Source organism: Rhinatrema bivittatum, chromosome 6 (assembly GCF_901001135.1).
Source record: "Rhinatrema bivittatum chromosome 6, aRhiBiv1.1, whole genome shotgun sequence".
Classification (NCBI taxonomy): domain Eukaryota; kingdom Metazoa; phylum Chordata; class Amphibia; order Gymnophiona; family Rhinatrematidae; genus Rhinatrema; species Rhinatrema bivittatum.
The window spans coordinates 1,091,738-1,112,270 of NC_042620.1; the positions used below are offsets into that span (position 1 = coordinate 1,091,738).

The 20,533-nt window shown below is 45.0% G+C and overlaps 1 protein-coding gene across 1 annotated transcript in view; it reads right to left on the minus strand.

Annotated features, from left to right (window-relative positions):
* Nucleotides 1-20,533, minus strand: part of LOC115093339 (unconventional myosin-X-like) — a 556,890-nt gene that overhangs the window by 443,787 nt on the left and 92,570 nt on the right. The window contains exons 11-12 of the mRNA XM_029604967.1: nucleotides 18,369-18,515; nucleotides 17,861-17,961 (exon numbers count right to left, since the gene is read on the minus strand). Of these exons, the coding sequence (XP_029460827.1) occupies nucleotides 17,861-17,961; nucleotides 18,369-18,515 (248 nt within the window). The remainder of the gene's footprint in view (nucleotides 1-17,860; nucleotides 17,962-18,368; nucleotides 18,516-20,533) is intronic.

Consider the following 20,533-nt stretch of genomic DNA (forward strand, 5'->3'; position numbering starts at 1 on the left):
TCGCAGCAGCATGGGATGAAAAGGAAACGTACGAGCCGGATCCTGCAAGCCTGCTAGGACAGGATCCACAGTAGAGTATTCCGGAACTTCCTGAGGGGTGGTAATTCCAAGCTCGACCAGGACGTGTGGTATCAGCGGGTCAAGTTCATTCCTCTGGAACAGGCGAAGCACCCGAGGATCATCCCCTTCGATTGGTGGGCTAGGGTGAGGATCGAGGTCCTGGTCAGGGACCGGATCCTGGTCTGGTGGAACCGGGGCTCCTTGACCTTGGAGCGTACGAATCCTATTAAACTCCTGCGACTCCAAAGATCTGGGAATCTTTGGAGGAGTGGGCTGTCATCGGAAGACCTGCTCCGGGAAGGAATACCTCACCCTGCTGAGGTAGACTGGCCAAATAGGCTTTGTGCATTAAAAGCCCAAAGTCAGCAGAAAATGGGGCCTGAGGTGGTAAATCCCCCACGGGGGAGGGTCATCAGGTCCTCCTGCGGGTCCTGCAGAGAGACAGAGGGACCCTCAGGACTAAGATCGGGAGGAAAAAGCGGTGAGGGAGAATCCCCTCCCCCCCGCTGCCTGTGTTGCTGCCGAGACTGCATCCAAGATGGCCGCCGTTCCCGCGCTCAGCAGGAACGGGGCCGGGCGACTCACAGAGCGATTCACAGAGGCACCTGGCTGCACGGCTGAAGTGCGGGATCTAGCCCCTGACATCCCCGCTGCCATCGATGGACCCTCCCCGCCTGGGAGGCACCTCGAACAGAGATTATTGCGGGAGAGCCATGCCACTGGCTCCCCGCAGGCAGTGCATCCCTTCACATGCGGCATCAGCAAGAAAGAAGAAGATTAAAGGACTGCCTCAGACACCCGGGAGGAATAGAGCGGGAAAGAAAATACCAAGTCAAGGTAAAAAAAATCATCTGCTCACAGCCTGCAAAACTTTTTTTTTAAAGCTATTTTTTTTACTGGTTATTACTCTCCCCTGCTTGTTCCTTCCTGTTTTACCTATCCTGATTATATGCCTTTGTTTTACATATTCTCCATTGTTATGCTGTTTCTACTCTTGTTCGCCTTCCCCTTTTTTTTTCTGTTAATTATACTGCTCATGTTTTTACAATTGTAAAGCTCTGTTGCTAATTCTCAAGTTATCTGTAAACCGGTGTGATGTTACTAAACAAAGATCGGTATAGAAAAACCTTTAAATAAATGAAGAAAAATAAATAAAGGCCTCTGCAGAGGAATGTCGCATCTCTGAGGCTAAGATCGAGGGGGCGGGACCGGACCACTGGTTTTCACCCAATCAGGCTGTCATCTCCTGGGGTACGGGAACTACTGGGCCTCCGACCCCTAGCTCAACCTACAACCATGGGGGGACGGTCCTCCTAGGACCTAGCGACCTCCTGGGAGAACGGCACAGCAGGAGCCTCTTCTGTTCCTTTTTTTTTTTTTTTTTAAGTCCTTGCTAACTTTTTTTTTTTTTTTTAAACTTGCTTGATCCAGCAATGGCAATAAGGGAATACTAAATGACAGAATCCCCTAAAGTTTAGAATTTTTTTATTTTATTTTTTTAAAGTAAAAGAGGACCCCTGGTTCTGCCACGTTCATCTGCTGGAGACAGAGAAATACTGAAGGGATGCAGGTAACACACCATGTTAAGAGGGGATGCCCTTCAAGTTTTTCTCTGTCTCCACCTGCTGGAAAGGAGGCATAACCCAGCAGTCTGGACTGATCCGGGTACGTGCAAGGAACTGAATCAGTTTATCCGGCTAACTTTTATTTCCAGCTAACATTTGAATACTGCCCAAAAAAGGTCAAGCGAAAGGGCAAGCTGAAAACGTTGTGTGCGCACATCCGATGGAAGGGAACAAGTTAACATTAATCTAAGACCAAGATCGCTTGGGTTAGTGGGCGACAGGACCCTTGTAGCAGTGTAAAGTTAGTCTTCAACAGCAGGCACTCCCCTAGGAATTTACAAGTAATATTGGGTTCAAAATTTAATTTGGATTTCCATAGTAATGCATTAGCAAAAATTATTTTTGCTGAACTTTGAACCCTTCTCTTATTTTGCCTTTTTTTTTTTTACAGACCTTTCATCTTACAATAGCAATACCTGCACTAATTGTAACCCACATGGACGGTTGTAATTATTAGTTTACCAGCTAAGTCCACTCAGAAACCGCAGATGATGCAGAATGCTGCTGCCTGATTGATTCATTTACTTCAGGATAATTTTCAGAACGGACGTCTGATATCTGCAGCTACGCTTTACCCATGCACTTCTACTTTGAAAATTGTCCAAGGATTCGCACCTGATAATTTGTGTGGATAACTTTTCTCATTAAATATTCATGCGTGCTTTTGAAAATTCAAACATATTTGCGGAGTTGCAAACCTGTGCGTCCTGGCACTGTGTATGTGGATGGGCAATTTTCCAGGGGGAAAGCAGGTCTTACCCTCCCTGTGTCCTGCTGCTTTGTGACTGGAGAAATCCCTTGCAGCAGAATCTGCCTATCAGCGTTCTTGTTCTCTGAACTACAACCCTCATCTGCATCAACAGGTCTCCTGCATGAGACCGCAGCATGGCCCACGCATATACAGAGAACGCACAAAACGTTATAGCATAACCAAATGTATATTAAGAATAAAATAACCCTGATTTCCAATGTTTGAAACTTCCTGTGGCTGAAGCCTCGCAGTCATTCCTGTTCTTAAACTCTCCATCCCTACACATTCCCTTCAGCAGCACCAGCATCCACTTTATCACCAGCGTCATGGCCTCTGGGTTAAGTCTGCAGGCTGTAGGTTTCTGGGTTTATTTTTGACTTTCTGAATCCACCTTGAGTATGATCTCATGATGTCAGATCGGGGCTGCACATTAAGAGGCAATGCTGCACATGGATTTATAGGAGCTGCCTTGTACACAGCCGGCTATTCAGGCACACGGCTTTCACGCTTCATCATCCTTCACGTAAATATGAACTGAGGAGTCTTCACCAGGTCCACACGGCTTGGCCTCCGGGAATGCAGGTCCTTTTTAAGTACCCGAGGATGAGCCTGCCTCCTCAAGGCAGGGCCACTGCAATGTACCAAGCTTTGTGCAAAGGCTGCTTCAGCCTGCAGTCACCAAGGCCTTGAATCCCCGAACATCGGCCTGACAGCGGCCAGAGCAAACCCTCCCAGGAGTGATTGTCCAAGAGGTGCTGACTGCCTGTAACAACGTATCCCCCTACATAGAGCCATATATTCAGTTTATCTAATTTAAGCGTATTCGGCTAACTTTAGGACAGCTATACGGGATGACCAGAGTTATCCAAATAACCTATCCAGCTCACTCAGCTCCTTCCCAAAATACCCCTGGGATGCCTCTCACTTGTCCAGCCAAATGTTTGCTGGACAAATAGCTATCCACCGACCCTGAATGGGTCGGTGGAAGGATGTTGGGTAGTTAAACTGAAAACAGGTTGCATAGAACAGACTGGCCAAAGATGGAATCCTGTCTGCCAGCCTTATCTAAGCAATAATGTGCTGCGAATGTATGGAGGGAGCTCCAGGTAGCAGCCTTACAAATATCAGGAAGCTGCACCGAATGTAGGGGCACTACTGATGTCACCAATGTCCTGACAGAGTGTGCGTTTACACGGTCTTGTAGCGGAATGCCTGCTTGCTGGTAGCAAAAAGAAATACAGTCCACTAACCGTACTATGATGGCACACGAGTAATTTGTAATCTATACCACCCATATTTCTCTTTATCGTGCCTTTCTGTAAACCGTTGTGATGGTATTTAACTTAATGACGGTATAGAAAAATTTTTAAATAAATAGCCAGGAAGAGAGGGTCTGCTTTCTCACAGGATTTTCCAATTTGATGGAATCGAAAGACACAAACAACTGAGTGGATTTCCTTTGGTTCGACGTGTGGTCTAAATAGAAGGCTAGAGCATGTTTGCAGTCCAAAGAATGCAGAGCCTGTTCTCCTGGGTTTGCATGGGGCCTGGGAAAAAAGGTAGTTAGGATAATAGATGGGTTAATATGAAATTCCGATACTATCTTCGGTAAAAACTTAGGGTGAGTGCGGAGCACTACCCTGTCATGCAGAATTTTAGCGTAAGGCGGGTAGGTAACTAGAGCCTGCAACTCACTAACTCTGCGAGCGGACGTGATAGTGAGAAGGAAAACTACTTTCCACATAAGATAACTGAGATCACAGGTGTGGTAAGGCTCAAACGGAGGTTTTATGAGCCGTCCCAAAACTACGTTAAGGTCCCAAGCAGGGGCTGGAGGGCGCAGTGGAGGTTTTAAGTGGAGCAAGCCTCTCATAAAGCGCGTTACTAAGGGTTGTGTCAAAATAGGAACATCCTCTACGCCTTTATGAAACGCAGCTACCGCGCTGACATGCACCCTGATGGAGGAAGATTTCAGGCCTGCCTCTGACAGGTGCCAGAGATAGTCCAGAAACTTCACTGCGGAATAAGTGAAGGGGTCTAAGGACAGAGATGCACCATACTGTAAACCTCTTCCATTTGGAGCAGTAAAACCTTCTCGTGGAAGGCTTTCATGAAGCTACTAGGACTCAGGACACCAACTCGGAAAGGTTAAGAGGTTGGAGTATTAAGCTTTCAACATCCAGGCAGTCAGAGATAGGGCCTAGAGGTTGGGGTGATGCAGGCATCCATTGTTCTGAGTTATCAGAAGTGGATCCTTCCCCAGAGGAATGTGGCGGCGTACTAATAAATCCTGGAGGATTGGGAACCACATCTGGCGTGGCCAGTGAGGGGCTATTTATTTATTTATTTGACATTTTTATATACCGCAATTCATGTAGCAAAGTTACATATTTCGGTTTACATAATAACAATAACAGGCATGTAAGAATGCAATTACATTAAAACAGGGGAGTGAACTAGGATAAGAGTGAACAGGGTAAAACCATAGCTTATAAAATCATAATTATATTGAGAGTCTTTTGAGCGATTGGCAATTGCTCTGGGTGAGAAATTGGGTTAATAAATTTTACGGACTATGGATCATTTATTTGTGATGAGGAAAAGAGATGGAGTGTTATTCTAATATGTAAACAGGTTAATAGATTGGTGGGTAGTCTGATGGATTGTTAATAGACTGGAGGGTAGTCTGACGGATTGTAGAGTAAGGTAAGAGTAATTGCTTGGCGTTAATTGAATGCTTGCTCAAATAACCAGGTTTTGAGTCTCTTTTTGAAAGTGTTCGGGCATTGTTCTTGCCTTAGTTCTGGAGGTAGGGAGTTCCATTCTGCGGGGCCCGCTGTAGATAGTGCTCGTTTGTTTAGAGAGGTTTTGATGGGTGGAGCGAAGAGAGAGTCTCTATAGGCTGCTCTTACCGGTCTGAAGGATGTGTGAAGTCGGAAAGGTATATTGAGGTCCAGAGGGATGAGGTTGTGCATGGATTTGTGTATGATGGTCAGCACTTTGTAGGTGATTCTGTACTTAATTGGGAGCCAGTGTAGGTTCTTTAAGACGGGTGTGATATGTTCTCTTTTATTGGTCTTAGTCAGGATCCTGGCTGATGTGTTTTGGAGCATTTGTAAGGGTTTAATGGTATTAGTCGGGAGGCCGAGTAGAAGAGAATTACAGTAGTCTATTTTTGAGAAGATAATTGCCTGGAGAACTGTACGATAGTCTTGGAAGTGGAGGAGTGGTCTGATCCGTTTTAGGGTTTGTAGTTTAAAGAAGCCTTCCTTGGTGGTGTTATTAATGAATCTTTTTAGGTTTAATTTAATGTCTAAGATGACTCCGAGATTTCGGACTTGAGCAGAAAAGGATGGTTGACTGGATTGCAGGTTGGACATGGTAGCTTTACAGTCTTGTGAAATGAGGAGCATTTCCTTCTTGTTGGTATTGAGAATTAGGTTAAGGCTCATTAGCAGGTTGTTGATGGATTGGAGACAGTTGTTCCAGAATTCTAGGGTATGTTGTAGTGAGACGGTGATTGGTAGGAATATTTGCACATCGTCTGCAAAGATGTAGTGTGTTAGTTTTAGCTTAGAGAGGAGCTGGCAGAGCGGTAGAAGATAAATGTTGAAAAGGGTGGGGGATAAGGAAGAGCCTTGAGGGACTCCCAGAGAGGCGCAGACTGGGTGTGATTCATAATTATTGACTTTGACCTTGTAGAATCTGTTGTGTAAGAAAGACTTGAACCAGTTAAGGGCCGTACCTTTGATTCCGATGTCGGCTAGTCTGTCTATGAGTATTGCGTGGTTCACCGTGTCGAATGCGGCTGATAGATGGAGGAGGATGAGCACGCCGGGTTGTTTTTTATCAAGGTTCCAGAGAATGGTGTCTGTTAAAGAGATTAATAGTGATTCAGTGTTTCGTGCTTTTCGAAAACCGAACTGAGAGGGGGCTAGTATATTGTTATCGTCCAGGTATTCCGAGAGTTGTTTATTAACTATTTTTTCTAGAATTTTGGAGATGAAGGGGAGTTTAGCGATTGGGCGATAATTGGCTGGGTCGTCTGGGGACAGGTTGGGTTTTTTCAGTAGTGGTTTCAGAATTGCAAGTTTCAGGGTGTCCGGAACTACTCCTTGTATTAGTGAGCAATTGATCAAGTCGGAGATCGGTTTGGCGATGGTTTTCGAGATAGAGATGAGTACGTTTGGGGGGGATCGCATCTGTAGGGTGCGAGGCAGGTTTGATCTTCTTTATGACTGTTTCAATCTCTAATGTTGATGTCAGATCAAAGGATTCCAGGCTTGAGTTCTGTGGATTATATGTGGGGTGATCTGGTGGAGGAAGAGGGATGTTCTTGGCTTTTAAAGGTCTGATCAGATTGGAGATTTTTTTCTTGAAGTAGGTTGCTAGTTCTGATGCTTTAGTAGCTGCTTGATTGTCTGGGATGGTCGTGGGGGAAGGTTTGGTGAGAGAGGAGACTATGGAGAATAGTGCTCTAGGGTCGAATATGAAATGGTGAATTTTCTGTGAGAAAAAATCCTTCTTTGTTTGTAGGATGGAAATCCGGTAGCGGTGCATGAGAGCTTTGTGGGCTTCCAGGTTGGATGAAGACGGATTTAAACGCCATGCATGTTCCCTTTTTCTAAGTTCTTGTTTCAGGGTTCTTAGATGAGGGGTGTACCAGGGTTTCCTGTTTTTCGCGTTAGATTGGAGGGCTTTTGTGGTGAGTGGGCAAGTCAGGTCTGCAACATTCTTAGTTATTTCGGTCCAGGAGGACGTGGCGAAATTCGCATCTGAGAGGTCTCATTTGTCTAACTCTGTGGAAAGGTGCTGGCTGAGGGTTTCAGGGTTGCATAATTTCCTGAATTGTATCGAGGTTTTTTGTATCTGTTGGTGGATGGGTTGTGTGAATTTCAGTGTTGTAGAGATCAGCCGGTGGTCCGACCAAGGGATTGGAGAGCAGTTTATAGATGAAGCCGAGATAAGGTTTTCATTAATGAAAATTAAATCTAGAGTGTGGCCTGCTTTGTGTGTCGGATCATTAATGATTTGTTTAAAAACCCATAAATTTGAGTGTGGTAAGAAATGTTTCACAGCTGGAGGATTGAGGTGTTTTGTCCATGTGGAGGTTGAAATCTCCCAGTATTATAGAGGGGGAGTCTGAGTTGATGTGTTTGGCTAATAATTCGATTAGCGGAGATGGGTCTGCTTCTAGGCTTCCTGGTGGGGCATATGTGAGGCATATTTGAAGGTGTTTGGATTTGAATATCACTAATTCTAGTGAGGGTGAAGATTTTGTTAGTTGTATGGGTAGGCCTAGTTCTTTTTTTATTTATTTTATTTATTTATTTATTTTTAATTTTTATAGACCGAAGTTCTTGTAGGAACTACAAATCAATCCGGTTTACATACAACTTTTAAATGCCCAAAAAGAGTAATGGGCTTTACATAGAACAGTTGAACAATAAAACAGGTAACAATAGAACTAACAATAATGATGGAACAAATAGAATAGATAGATTTTTTTACGGCTAATAGCAGGCCTCCGCCTCTTTTCTTAGTTCTGGGGATAGAGAAGAAGTCGTAAGCGTGTGTGGGGAGTTGGTTAGAGCCGTGTCTTCCGGTTTCAGCCATGATTCTGTAAGAGCGCAGCAGTCCGGTTTAGTTTCTATTAGATAATCGTTGAGAAGATGGGATTTTTTTGAGAGAGATTGTGCATTAAGCAGGGTTAAGGATAGAAGTGAAAGTCCCAGTAGTTGGTTCAGTGGTGATGTCATGATTGGGATAATTCTTTTTTGCCGGAGTTTAGGAGTGTTGAGGGTTTTTACGAAGTTTCTTCGTTGGTTGTATATGATAGGGATAGTAAACGTGTGCATGATGGATAGAGTTTGGGTGATTGCTGGGGAGTAATGGATGAAAACTGGGGAGTTCCAGGTGAGGTGCTGGAGGAGATTGGGTGAATGTTGAATAGTTCTTGAGTGGTGGTCCTGAGTTGTGCTGGATACGTCCTGAGAGATACGTCCTGAGTGGTATGTCTTGAGTGGTTCTGGATATGTCTGGAGGAATGCTGGTGGCGTCTGTCTGAGTGTAGGGTGAAGGTAGGGAATGTGTGTGTGCTTGTGCGTCTGGAAGCGGGCTGGAGACTTCTATATGAGTGCTGTGCTTGACTCTGGGTTGTAGGCAGGTTGTAGGGCTATCAGAATCATTACGCCTTTGTCCTTCCGTAACTTCACGAGAGTCTTCGATATGAGTGGAAGTGGAGGGTATGCATAGAGGAGACAGTTGGCCCATGATAGGGTGAAAGCATCTCTCGGGTGCGAGTGGTGGCTGTGAGTGAGGGAGCAGAAGTTTTCTACTTTGCGGTTGTGGACTGATGCAAAGAGGTCTATGTAAGGGTAACCCCAATGTTGGAATATTGAGTCCGCTACTGTGGAGTTGAGAGACCACTCGTGTGGAAGAAACTTGCGGCTCAACCTGTCTGCCAGTACATTGTCCACGCCCGGGAAATAGGTGGCTGTGAGGTACATTGAGTGGGCAAGGGCCCATGCCCATATCTTTGCAGCTTCCTGGCACAGGAGGAAGGAGCCTATTCCACCCTAATTGTTGATGTACCACATTGCCACGTGGTTGTCTGTTTCAATCAGGATGGCCTTGTTGGAAAGGCAATCCTGAAGTACTCTGAGGGGATATCTGATTGCCCGAAGCTCCATGAAATGTATCTGGTGTTTGGCTTCCTCTGGAGACCAGGATCCCTGAGTCTGCAGGTCACCTACATGAGTATCCCACCCTAGGTTGGAGGCATCTGTTGTCAAGGTAATTTGAGGTTCTACAGCCTGAAATGGAAGGCCTTGAGTCAGATTAGAGTGTTGTATCCACCAGGCCAGCAATAGTCGGAGCTGTGTGGAAATGTGAACAATGCTGGACATTGGCTGACAAGCTTGAACTCACTGGGATTTAAGGGTCCACTGCATGACTCTCATGGCTAAGTGGGCCATCGGAGTGACATGCACTGCGGGCGCCATGTGACCCAACAGTATGAGGAAGTGACGAGCATTTGAGGATACTAGAGTCTGTAAAAGATGCGCCAGAGAAGCCAGGGTGAAAGCTTGATCCTGAGGGAGGAAGGCTTTTACCTGTATAGTGTCTAGGTCGGCTCCTATAAAAGATAGGGTTTGGGAAGGAACTATCTTGGATTTGGGATAGTTGATTAGAAACCCTAAGGACATCAGGGAATGGAGAGTAAGACGCAAGGACACCAATGCGGCTTGCTGAGTTGGGGCCCTTATCAACCAATCATCGAGATAAGGGTAGACATGGACACCCTGACTTCTGAGGAAGGCTGCAACTGCTACAAGGCACTTGGTGAATACCCGTGGAGCAGACTCCAGGCCGAATGGCAGTATAGGGTACTGGAAGTGATGAGGGCTGACTAGGAATCGCAGGAATTTGTGATGAGATGGAATATTTGAGATGTGTGTGTATGCATCCTGGAGATCTATTTATTTATTTATTTATTTTTAAATTTTTATATACCGAAGTTCTTGTAGGGACTACAAATCACTCCGGTTTACATAAAACAATGAACTGCTCAACAGAGAGTGGAGCTTTACATGGAACCGTAGAACATATGGAACAGTATAAATGGATGACAATTAAACATAGTGAAAAATAAATAAAAATAATAGTTTAACTGGTAATAAATAAAGAATTATATTATTTACTATAAGCAGTATAACTGTTTAAAGTAGAAATAAATATTAACAATGCTAAATATATATAAGAAATAAAGTGCATTTTTGAACTCAAAGATAGTTGTCCAGTTACTTAGTACAGTGTCCAGTTACTTAGTACAGTGTCCATAAATAAAGGATACCTAGTAATTAGGAAGTCTATCCGTCTCTGTAAATTAAGCGTCTGGGAAAGCTTGTTGGAAGAGAAAAGTCTTCAGTCTTTTTTTGAATTCTTGGTGACTGGGTTCTAGTCTAAGATCTGGGGGAAGTATGTTCCACTGGTGTGGGCCTGCTGAAGATAGCGCTCGTTTGCTCAATGATGATTTTATTTGCAGAGCATGTAGTGTTCCTCTGTATGCGCTTCTGATTGGTCTGGAAGAAGTGTGTGTTTGGAGTTGAGTGCTTAATGTGATGGGAGCTAGTTTGTTTGTCGCTTTGTGGATGATAGTGAGTACCTTATAGAGTATCCTTTGTTTAATCGGAAGCCAATGTAAGTTCCGAAGGATTGGGGTGATGGGATCTTTTTTGTTCGTGCTAGTTAGAATTCTAGCCGCTGAATTCTGAACCATCTGTAGTGGTTTGATAGTGTTGGCGGGTATACCTAGTAGCAGGGAGTTGCAATAGTCGAGCTTAGAAAGAATGATAGATTGTAGTACTAGCCTGAAGTCGGAGAAGTAAAGGAGGGGTTTAAGTTTTTTGAGGACTTGCAGTTTGTAAAAGCAGTCCTTTGTGGTGTTGTTTACGAACTTTTTTAGGTTTAGATGATTATCAAGCCATGCTCCAAGGGCTCTGACGTCAGATGAGAACGTGTTTGCGTTTGGTAGAGAGAGGCTGGAAGAGATTGTGAGTGGATCCTGGGAGACAATGAGCATTTCGGTTTTATTAGCATTCAATACTAAGTTGAGGCTTGAAAGTAGGTTTTTGATAGGCTGTAGGCATTCGTGCCAGTACGTGATGGTTTTTTGAAGGGATTCTGTAATCGGAAGGAGGATTTGTATGTCGTCTGCATATAGGTAATGGGTAAGCTTAAGGTTTGAGAGTAGATGGCAGAGAGGGAGGAGGTAGATATTGAAGAGGGTGGGTGAAAGTGAGGATCCTTGCGGGACTCCTTGCTCTGTAAGGATTGGATGCGATTCTTTGTTATTTATCCTTACTTTGAAGAATCTGTTGCTTAAGAAGGAATGGAACCATCTGAGGGCTGTACCTTTGATCCCTATGTTGGCTAGTTGGTCTATAAGAGTAGAGTGTTTTACTGTATCGAATGCAGCGGAAAGATCCAGAAGAATGAGCAGGTAAGATTATTTTTTCTCCAGATTAACGAGGATTGTGTCAGTGAGAGATAGTAAGAGAGATTCGGTGTTTAGGCGTTTTCGGAATCCATATTGAGCTGGGGATAGAATGTTGTGTTCTTCCAAATAATCTGACAGTTGCTTGTTGACAATTTTTTCCATCAGTTTGGCGATGAGTGGTAAGTTTGCGATAGGTCTAAAGTTAGCTGGGTCTGATGGGCATGCGTTTGGTTTCTTTAGCAATGGTTTCAATATTGCCAATTTTAACTGGTTAGGAACTAAGCCTTGAGAAAGGGATGTATTGATAATTTCTGCAATTGATTTTGAGATGGTGTTTGGTATGGCGATGAGGAGATTTGTTGGTATTGGGTCTGATGGGTGGGAGGAAGGTTTGAATTTTTTGAGTGTGTTTTCAATCTCCAATGAAGAAGTGAGCTCGAATGAATCCAGGCTTGAGTTTTGTTGTGGCAAGGGTGTGAGATGGTGTGTTAGGGTAAGGTTGTTGGATGTGATTGATTGGGTAAGGTTGGTGATTTTTGTTTTGAAGTAGTTGGCTAGTTCGTTTGCTTTGTTGAGAGCTTGGTGGTCTGGGATAGTAGGAGGAGATGGTTTGGTTAAAGAGGAGACGTAAGAAAAGAGAGCCTTTGAGTCGAATATAAAGTGGTGTATTTTTTTTCCGTAGAATTCTTTCTTTGTTCTAAGGATAGTATTCCTGTAAGTGTTGAGGAGGGATTTATAGATGGCATGTATTGAAGTGGTTGGGTTTTTTCTCCAGCTTTGTTCTTTTTTTCTAAGAGATTGTTTAAGGGATTTAAGTTCGGTAGTAAACCAAGGTTTCCTATTGTCTAATGTTGGTTGTATGGTTTTGGTTGTAGTTGGGCAGATTTGATCTGCTATTTTATTGTTAATATTGATCCAAGAGGTAGTTGCAGTTGTTGCGTCTGTGAGGTCTAGTTTCTTTAATGCTTCCGATATCTTTTCACTGAGTATGTCTGGAGAGCATGGTTTCCTGAAGTGGATGGTGGATTTGTTAGTGGTTTGAGGTGGTGGGTTGTTGATCCTGAGAGTTGTGTGGATAACTCTGTGGTCTGACCATGGAACTGGTGAGCAAGTGGGGTTGGTATGGATGTTAAAGGGTTCGTTAATAAAGATGAGGTCCAGAGTGTGGCCTGCCTTGTGGGTAGAACTGTTGATAATTTGGGTAAAGCCCAAATGGTTGAGAGAGGAAAGTACTGTTTGGCAGTTGATGGATTGTGGAGAAGCATCTACGTGTAAATTAAAGTCTCCGAGGATTTAGAGAACATAAGAATATAAGAAATTGCCATGCTGTGTCAGACCAAGGGTCCATCAAGCCCAGCATCCTGTTTCCAACAGAGGCCAAAACCAGGCCACAAGAACCTGGCAATTACCCAAACACCAAGAAGATCCCATGCTACTGATGCAATTAATAGCAGTGGCTATTCCCTAAGAAAACTTGATTAATAGCAGTTAATGGACTTCTCTTCCAAGAACTTATCCAAACCTTTTTTGAACCCAGCTACACTAACTGCACTAACCACATCCTCTGGCAACAAATTCCAGAGCTTTATTGTGCGTTGAGTGAAAAAGAATTTTCTCCGATTAGTCTTAAATGTGCTACTTGCTAGCTTCATGGAATGCCCCCTAGTCCTTCTATTAGTCGAAAGTGTAAATAACTGAGTCACATCTACTCGTTCAAGACCTCTCATGATCTTAAAGACCTCTATCATATCCCCCCTCAGCCATCTCTTCTCCAAGCTGAAAAGCCCTAACCTCTTCAGCCTTTCCTCATAGGGGAGCTGTTCCATCCCCTTTATCATTTTGGTTGCCCTTCTCTGTACCTTCTTCATTGCAACTATATCTTTTTTGAGGTATAGCGACCAGAATTGTACACAGTATTCAAGGTGTGGTCTCACCATGGAGCGATAGAGGCATTATGACATTTTCCGTTTTATTAGCCATTCCCTTCCTAATAATTCCTAACATTCTATTTGCTTTTTTGACTGCTGCAGCACACTGAGCTGACGATTTCAATGTATTATCTACTATGACGCCTAGATCTCTTTCTTGGGTGGTAGCTCCTAATATGGAACCTAACATCGTGTAACTACAGCAAGGGTTATTTTTCCCTATATGCAACACCTTGCACTTGTCCACATTAAATTTCATCTGCCATTTGGATGCCCAATCTTCCAGTCTTGCAAGGTCCTCCTGTAATGTATCACAGTCTGCTTGTGATTTAACTACTCTGAATAATTTTGTATCATCCGCAAATTTGATAACGTCACTCGTCGTATTTCTTTCCAGATCATTTATATATATATTGAAAAGCACTGGTCCAAGTACAGATCCCTGAGGCACTCCACTGTTTACCCTTTTCCACTGAGAAAATTGACCATTTAGTCCTATTCTCTGTTTCCTGTCTTTTAACCAGTTTGTAATCCACGAAAGGACATCGCCTCCTATCCCATGACTTTTTAGTTTTCGTAGAAGCCTCTCATGAGGTACTTTGTGAAACGCCTTCTGAAAATCCAAATACACTACATCTACCGGTTCACCTTTATCCAGATGTTTATTAACCCCTTCAAAAAAATGAAGCAGGTTTGTTAGGCAAGACTTCCCTTGGGTATTAGAGAGCATAGCCAATCTCCCTTTTGCAGAAGTGGAAGTAGAGACCCCAAGGTTACCATCTTGAACTTCTCTCTTTGTAGATACTTGTTTAGGGCGTGATGGTCCAAAATGGGACAAACGCCACCTGATTTTTTTGGGATGAGGAAATAATGGGAATAGAACCCCTGCCCCGTTGGGAGAGGGGCACGGGTTCTATTGCCCGTGATTGGAGGAGAGTTCAAACCTCCTGTTCCAGAAGAAGAGAGAGTGGTCGGATGATCCCCTCGTCAGCCGAGGTGGAGAGTCCACCGGTACAGTCAGGAAGTTTAGGTGGTAAATCTGAGTGACCACTGCAAGTACCCACTGATCGGTGGTGACTGTGTACCAAGTGTTGGTGAAGTGGTACAACCAACCGGTACTGATGGAAAAGGAGGTTGGCTTATGCTCTCCAGGAAGGAGTCAAAACCTTGACGCTGGTCCTGGCTGAGGAGCAGGTTGGGTCTTCTGAGGATGGGATTGTCTGGACTGACCTTTTTGATAAGGCTTAGAGGGGCGACCTCGAGAAGCCGGAGGATAACACCTTCTTGGTTTGTAGGCTGGTCGCTTAACGTCTCACCTGAAAGTCCTTTTAGAGGTGGACGAGAACTCAGCAGGCACTGAAGAAAGTTGATGCAGTGTTTCATGGTGGTCCTTGAGCTGCGCCACAGTCTCCTGAATTTTCTCTCTGAAGAGATTATCTCCAGAACATGGCAGGTCAGCCAACCTGTGCTGTACCTCTGGTCTGAGGTCGAAGGATTTCAACCAGGCCCATCTTCTTGCACTAATCCCTGCTGCAGATACCCTAGAAGCAGTGTCAAATATGTTGTATGCAGCGCGGACCTCATGCTTACCAGCATCCAGGCCTTTCTGGGCTAGAGCATTAAACTCATCCTGGAATTGGTCAGGCAAAGATTCAGAGAAATCCTGGATCTTCTTAAAAAGGTTCCTGTTATACTGGGTCATGTATAACTGGTAAGAAGCAATGTGAGATATTAGCATTGATCCATGGAAGACCCATCTGCCAAATGCATCCAGGGATTTTTGATCCTTCCCTTGAGGAATGAGGTTTGGAACATCTTGCCTTTTTCTGGGCTGATTCTACAACCACAGAGTGATGATCAAGTTGTGATCTTTGAAACCCAGGAGCTGACTGCACAAGATAGGTGGCATCTGTCTTACGGTTGACAGGTGGAACTGAACCTGGGTACTTCCAATTCCTCTTTAGCAGGTCAATGAGGATTTCATGAATGGGAATTGACATGATTTCCTTAGGGTATCAAGAAACTGGAGTAGTTCCAGCATCTTGTGCCTTGAATCTTCTTCTGTCTGAAGTTGAAATGGAATTGTTTCAGACATTTCTTTAATGAAATTCAAAAAGGACAGATCCTCAGGAGGAGAATGCCTTCTCTCTTCAGGAGGGGAGGGCTCTGAAGGCAGATCATCGGTAACCTGGGAAGAATCATCAGTCCAAGGATCATAAGGTTGATCACCAGCTCCCTGAGGATCTTCAGAAGGGAGGAATGGTGATAATCCCGAAGGACCAGGCCTAGGCATCGATGGCATTGGAGGTGGCACTGACGGCATCGATGGAGGCACCGACGGCATCGATGGAGGGATTGATGGAACCGGTGACACCGATGGACGAGTCGGCAGCAGGATCCCAGACGGCGGTATGGGTATCAGTGTTTCCTAGTCTTGTGATAACACAGGTATCGGCATCGAGGGAAGAGGACATACCTGTGTTCTCAGTTCCAGTGGTGGAAGGGCACCGAGCAATGAATCCAATCTACCCAGTAGCGGTGCGAGTGCCATGGGAATCGGATTGGTGACCGGCTCAGACACCGGTATCAGCATCGATGGAGGCTGGAAGCCCTGTACTGCTTTACCGATGGCCTCTTGGATCATCCGATCCAATTCCTCACGGAAGCCTGGGGCGTGTAACCCTGGCACCGTAGTAGAAGGCAGCACTGGCGTAGCTGGAAGGTCCACTGATGAAAGTGGAATCGCGGCTCCCTGCATTGATGAAGATGGGGAACGCCTCGGTGACCCGTCACAGAGGAGGATGGGGCCTTCTCTGGATGGGATTTCTTTGTCTGTGGCTCTGTCGACGCCGATACCAGGGGCTTGCCTGGTTCGGTGGACTGGGCCTTCTTATGTTGGTGTAGACGCTTTTCACGATGTTCTCCTCGGTCCTTTTCCTGAGGCGAGGAGGAAGAAGTCAACACCTTAGGAGTAGTCGAAGCCGGACGAACAGCACCGGTGTCTCGTTGTTGGCGAGAGGTCGATGGCACCGGCTCAGACAAAGTAGAAGCGGTCGATGGCGTTGGAAGTTTTGAATGAAAAAGAAACTCCATCTTCTCCAAATCAGCCTTGCGGCCCTTCAGCATCATTTGGGCATATTTGGTGCAAATTAGGGTATCGTGGTCGGCCCTCAGGCACAATAAACAAACTCTGTGCGGGTCTGTGATGGACAATGTGTGAGGACAATCGGGGCACTGATGAAAACCCGATGCCATGGCCTCGACAAAAATTTAGCCGCGGTGCGGTCGATGGCCGGTAGACCCTGACGAGGAAACTCGACAGGAATCGACCGCATCAAGGGTAAAACCTGACCTTTCAACCGCGGAGTACAGATATCGATAGGGGGACCCCTATGGGGTAGAAGTTTTTGAAAATTTTGAAGTTCCGTGAAGAAAATTCCTGTCAGGAATCTCAAGAGAGCTCCTTAATCCACGTGGCTACTGCTGTGTGGAAAAAAAGAGACTGAAGGGGTCCCCTGCTGGCTGCAGGGTTGATGCTATGCTAGGCATGCCCAGTAGGTGCCAGTCAAAGTTCTAGAAACTTTGACAAAAGTGTTCCGTAATTGGGCTCCATCCTGATGATGTCACCCATATGTGAGGACTAACATCCTGCTTGTCCTGTGAGAAACCCTAGGACAGTTACCCTTCTGTGACATCACGCGGCTGGGTATTTAAACCCAGTTGTGACTCCAATAAGTCGCCTCAGCCATGGGGCTCCTGCGTAGTAATGGTCTGTGTACCTCCAACAATCCTGTTCCTGTATTACTGTTCCTCATCCAGCCTCACCTTCATTCTTGCCTTGTCTCCATCATCGTCTTGATCTCCTGGAATTGACCTCAGCTTTGGACTCTGACCACGCCTTGTATGCCGCCTGCCCCAGTCTCTAGCCTAACTCCAGTATCTCCTTGTCTGTTGCCTGTCCTGAGTCTGGCCTGCTCCTGCACTCTCGCCTGTTTGACCACCCTCAGGACCCATCTAATTCCTGCCAGCCACCAGAACCCAAGGCTCATCCTGTGAAGGAGGTAGCTGGTACAGGTGAAGCTCCAAACTGATGCAATCCAGGGCATATTCGCCAGCTGTCGCTGTGGGACTAGTAGGTTCATCTACTAGGCTGCACCAAGCAAGCCACAGCACTAAGAGCTCCCAGTCACCATGCTCATTACCATCTTGCTAACTAGCACCATTGTCCTTACTAGGACATCCATGAGAAAAAGTACCAGCTACTATCCATTCTGATCCCATAAGATGTATACTCATTCCTTATCTATCCATCAGCAAGCTGAGAGAGTCTGAGAGACAGAGGAAGGGAGAGACAGACAGACGAGAGAAGAGAGATAGATAGTGGAAGCAAGAGAGATTGACAGAGAGGAAGGAGAGGCTGTGACTAGAAAACAGGAATACCTGGCAGGCTCAGACATTACCACTGGGTTTATTCCCTGCTTCACCTGCTTTTTACCTGTTGTACTCCAGCTGTTCCAAGGAGAAGATATGTTTATTGAAGTACTCCTGCAGCTTCTCATTTGCATAATTAATATTAAACTGCTCAAAACGATTCACCTAGGAGAAGATTGAGAAACCGTGTAAAGATATGAAATGGTTCCTGATCTCAGGTCTGTGAAGGGAGCAGCCTTCCTGCAGCTCATCCTGAGGCCTGCAGGGTGAGAAATGCTCAGCCCAGCTGCTGCGAATCTCTCTCAATGTCTGCATCTTCCCTGCCTCAGTAAAGGCACATGAAAGAAAGCTGTATTTTATTCTAAATACTGAAAGCAAACTCTGCACACCGGAAGGGACCAGGCTGCACAGGGTTTCTGAGAAACGACATAACACAGGTACATCCCCGGAAATGTTCCTGCAGATTCTGTTAATCTATGGGGCAGAATTTCACCAGGAATTCATTGACTACTTCCTCTTTTCTCTCAGCCTCCCTGCCGCATCATTTTTACAAGTTTTACACGACAGCTTACCTGAAAGTTCTCAAAACCAAAAATGTCTAAGACACCAATAGATGTGAAGTCGTCTTTGCCTCTGATCTTGGCATTAATCTTGCTAATGAGCCAGGAGAAGCACTGGGAGTACAGGGCCATAGCCAGGGAATCTCTGGACTCAAGGGCCTGCAGGCAGAAAAGAGGAGGGGAGAAGGTCAGAGGTGCACAGAAAACACAACAGCAGACAAAGACACGCGCTCTGTGCAATCTACCCAGTCAGATGCTTCCTCCTCTCACACAAATTCCCAGGCTCAAACCAACACCAATTCCTCCTCCCCCCCCTTCTAACCTCTCTCAACTCCTGTCCCAAGGAAGTGCACATCCTGCCACCCCTCCAGCACCTCTGCTGCAGGCTCTCTCTCTCTCACTTTGCTACCTTCCTCTTTGGTTCTTACAAAACTAACACTTAATTCATCACCCTATGTCTTATCACCCAGTCCTGAGATAATCACACAGCCACTGAAATTAGGCAGCTTCTTCTGGCCTCTCCCTGCTCAAAGATGTTTGCTTTTAATCATGGATGCACCTCGGAGGTTACGCCAGCCTTCCTGAAAGCCCCATGCAACTGTTCCACCGCTGCTAGGGTTGTAGCCTGGTCTGATGCAGTTCTACATCTCTCCTGCCATTGGCTACTGTTTTACCATCTTTGTAATATAGTAAATAGCGATGACTGCAGATAAAGACCAATTGGTGCATCCAGTCTGCCAGCAGTTGCTCATAGTAGTAATTTCTGTTCTGTGCAGGTTACCCCACAACTTCTGTTAAGGGTAGAAACTGCCACTCCCTGCAGGTTATCCTGTGACTTAAGAACATAAGAAATTGCCATGCTGGATCAAGCCCAGCATCCTGTTTCCAACAGAAGCCAAACCAGGCCACAAGAACCTGGCAATTACCCAAACACTAAGAAGATCCCATGCCACTGATGCAATTAATAGCAGTGGCTATTCCCTAAGTAAACTTGATTAATAGCCATTAATGGACTTCTCCTCCAAGAACTTATCCAAACCTTTTTTGAACCCAGCTACACTAACTGCACTAACCACATCCTCTGGCAACAAATTCCAGAGCTTTATTGTGCGTTGAGTGAAAAATAATTTTCTCCGATTAGTCTTAAATGTGCTATTTGCTAACTTCATGGAATGCCCCCTAGTCTTTCTTTTATTCGAAAGTTTAAATAACTGAGTCACATCTACTCGTTCAAGACCTCTCATGATCTTAAAGACCTCTATCATATCCCCCCCTCAGCCGTCTCTTCTCCAAGCTGAACAGCCCTAACCTCTTCAGCCTTTCCTCATAGGGGAGCTGTTCCATCCCCTTTATCATTTTGGTTGCCCTTCTCTGTACGTTCTCCTTATCCTGTACCTTCTCTGTACCTTCTCCTTATCCTGTGACTTCTGTTAAGGATAGCAACTGCTGCTCTGTGCAGGTTACCCTGTAACTTCTGATAAGGGTAGAAATTTCTGCTCCCTGCAGGTTACCCATGACTTCTGTTAAGGGTAGTTACTGCCGCTCCATGCAGATTAACTTGTGCCTTCTGTTAAGGATAGCAACTGTTGCTCCGTGCAGGTTACCCCCATGCATTCTGTTAAGGGTAGTATTTATTTATTTAAAAACGTTTCTATACCGTTACTAAGTTAAATACCATTGCAACGGTTTACATGTAAGCACACATTTAATGAGGGTAAAAGCGTACAATAGTACATTCTAACAGGTGCCGTTAAAGGTGCGGTTACAATATATCATTATACATAAGAACATAAGAACATAAGAAATTGCCATGCTGGGTCAGACCAAGGGTCCATCAAGCCCAGCATCCTGTTTCCAACAGAGGCCAAACCAGGCCACAAGAACCTGGCAATTACCCAAATACCTAGAAGATCCCATGCTACTGATGCAATTAATAGCAGTGACTATTCCCTAAGTAAACTTGATTAATAGCAGTTAATGGACTTCTCTTCCAAGAACTTATCCAAACCTTTTTTGAACCCAGCTACACTAACCACATCCTCTGGCAACAAATTCCAGAGATTTATTGTGCGTTGAGTGAAAAAGAATTTTCTCCGATTAGTCTTAAATGTGCTACTTGCTAACTTCATGGAATGCCCCCTAGTCCTTCTATTATTCGAAAGTGTAAATAACCGAGT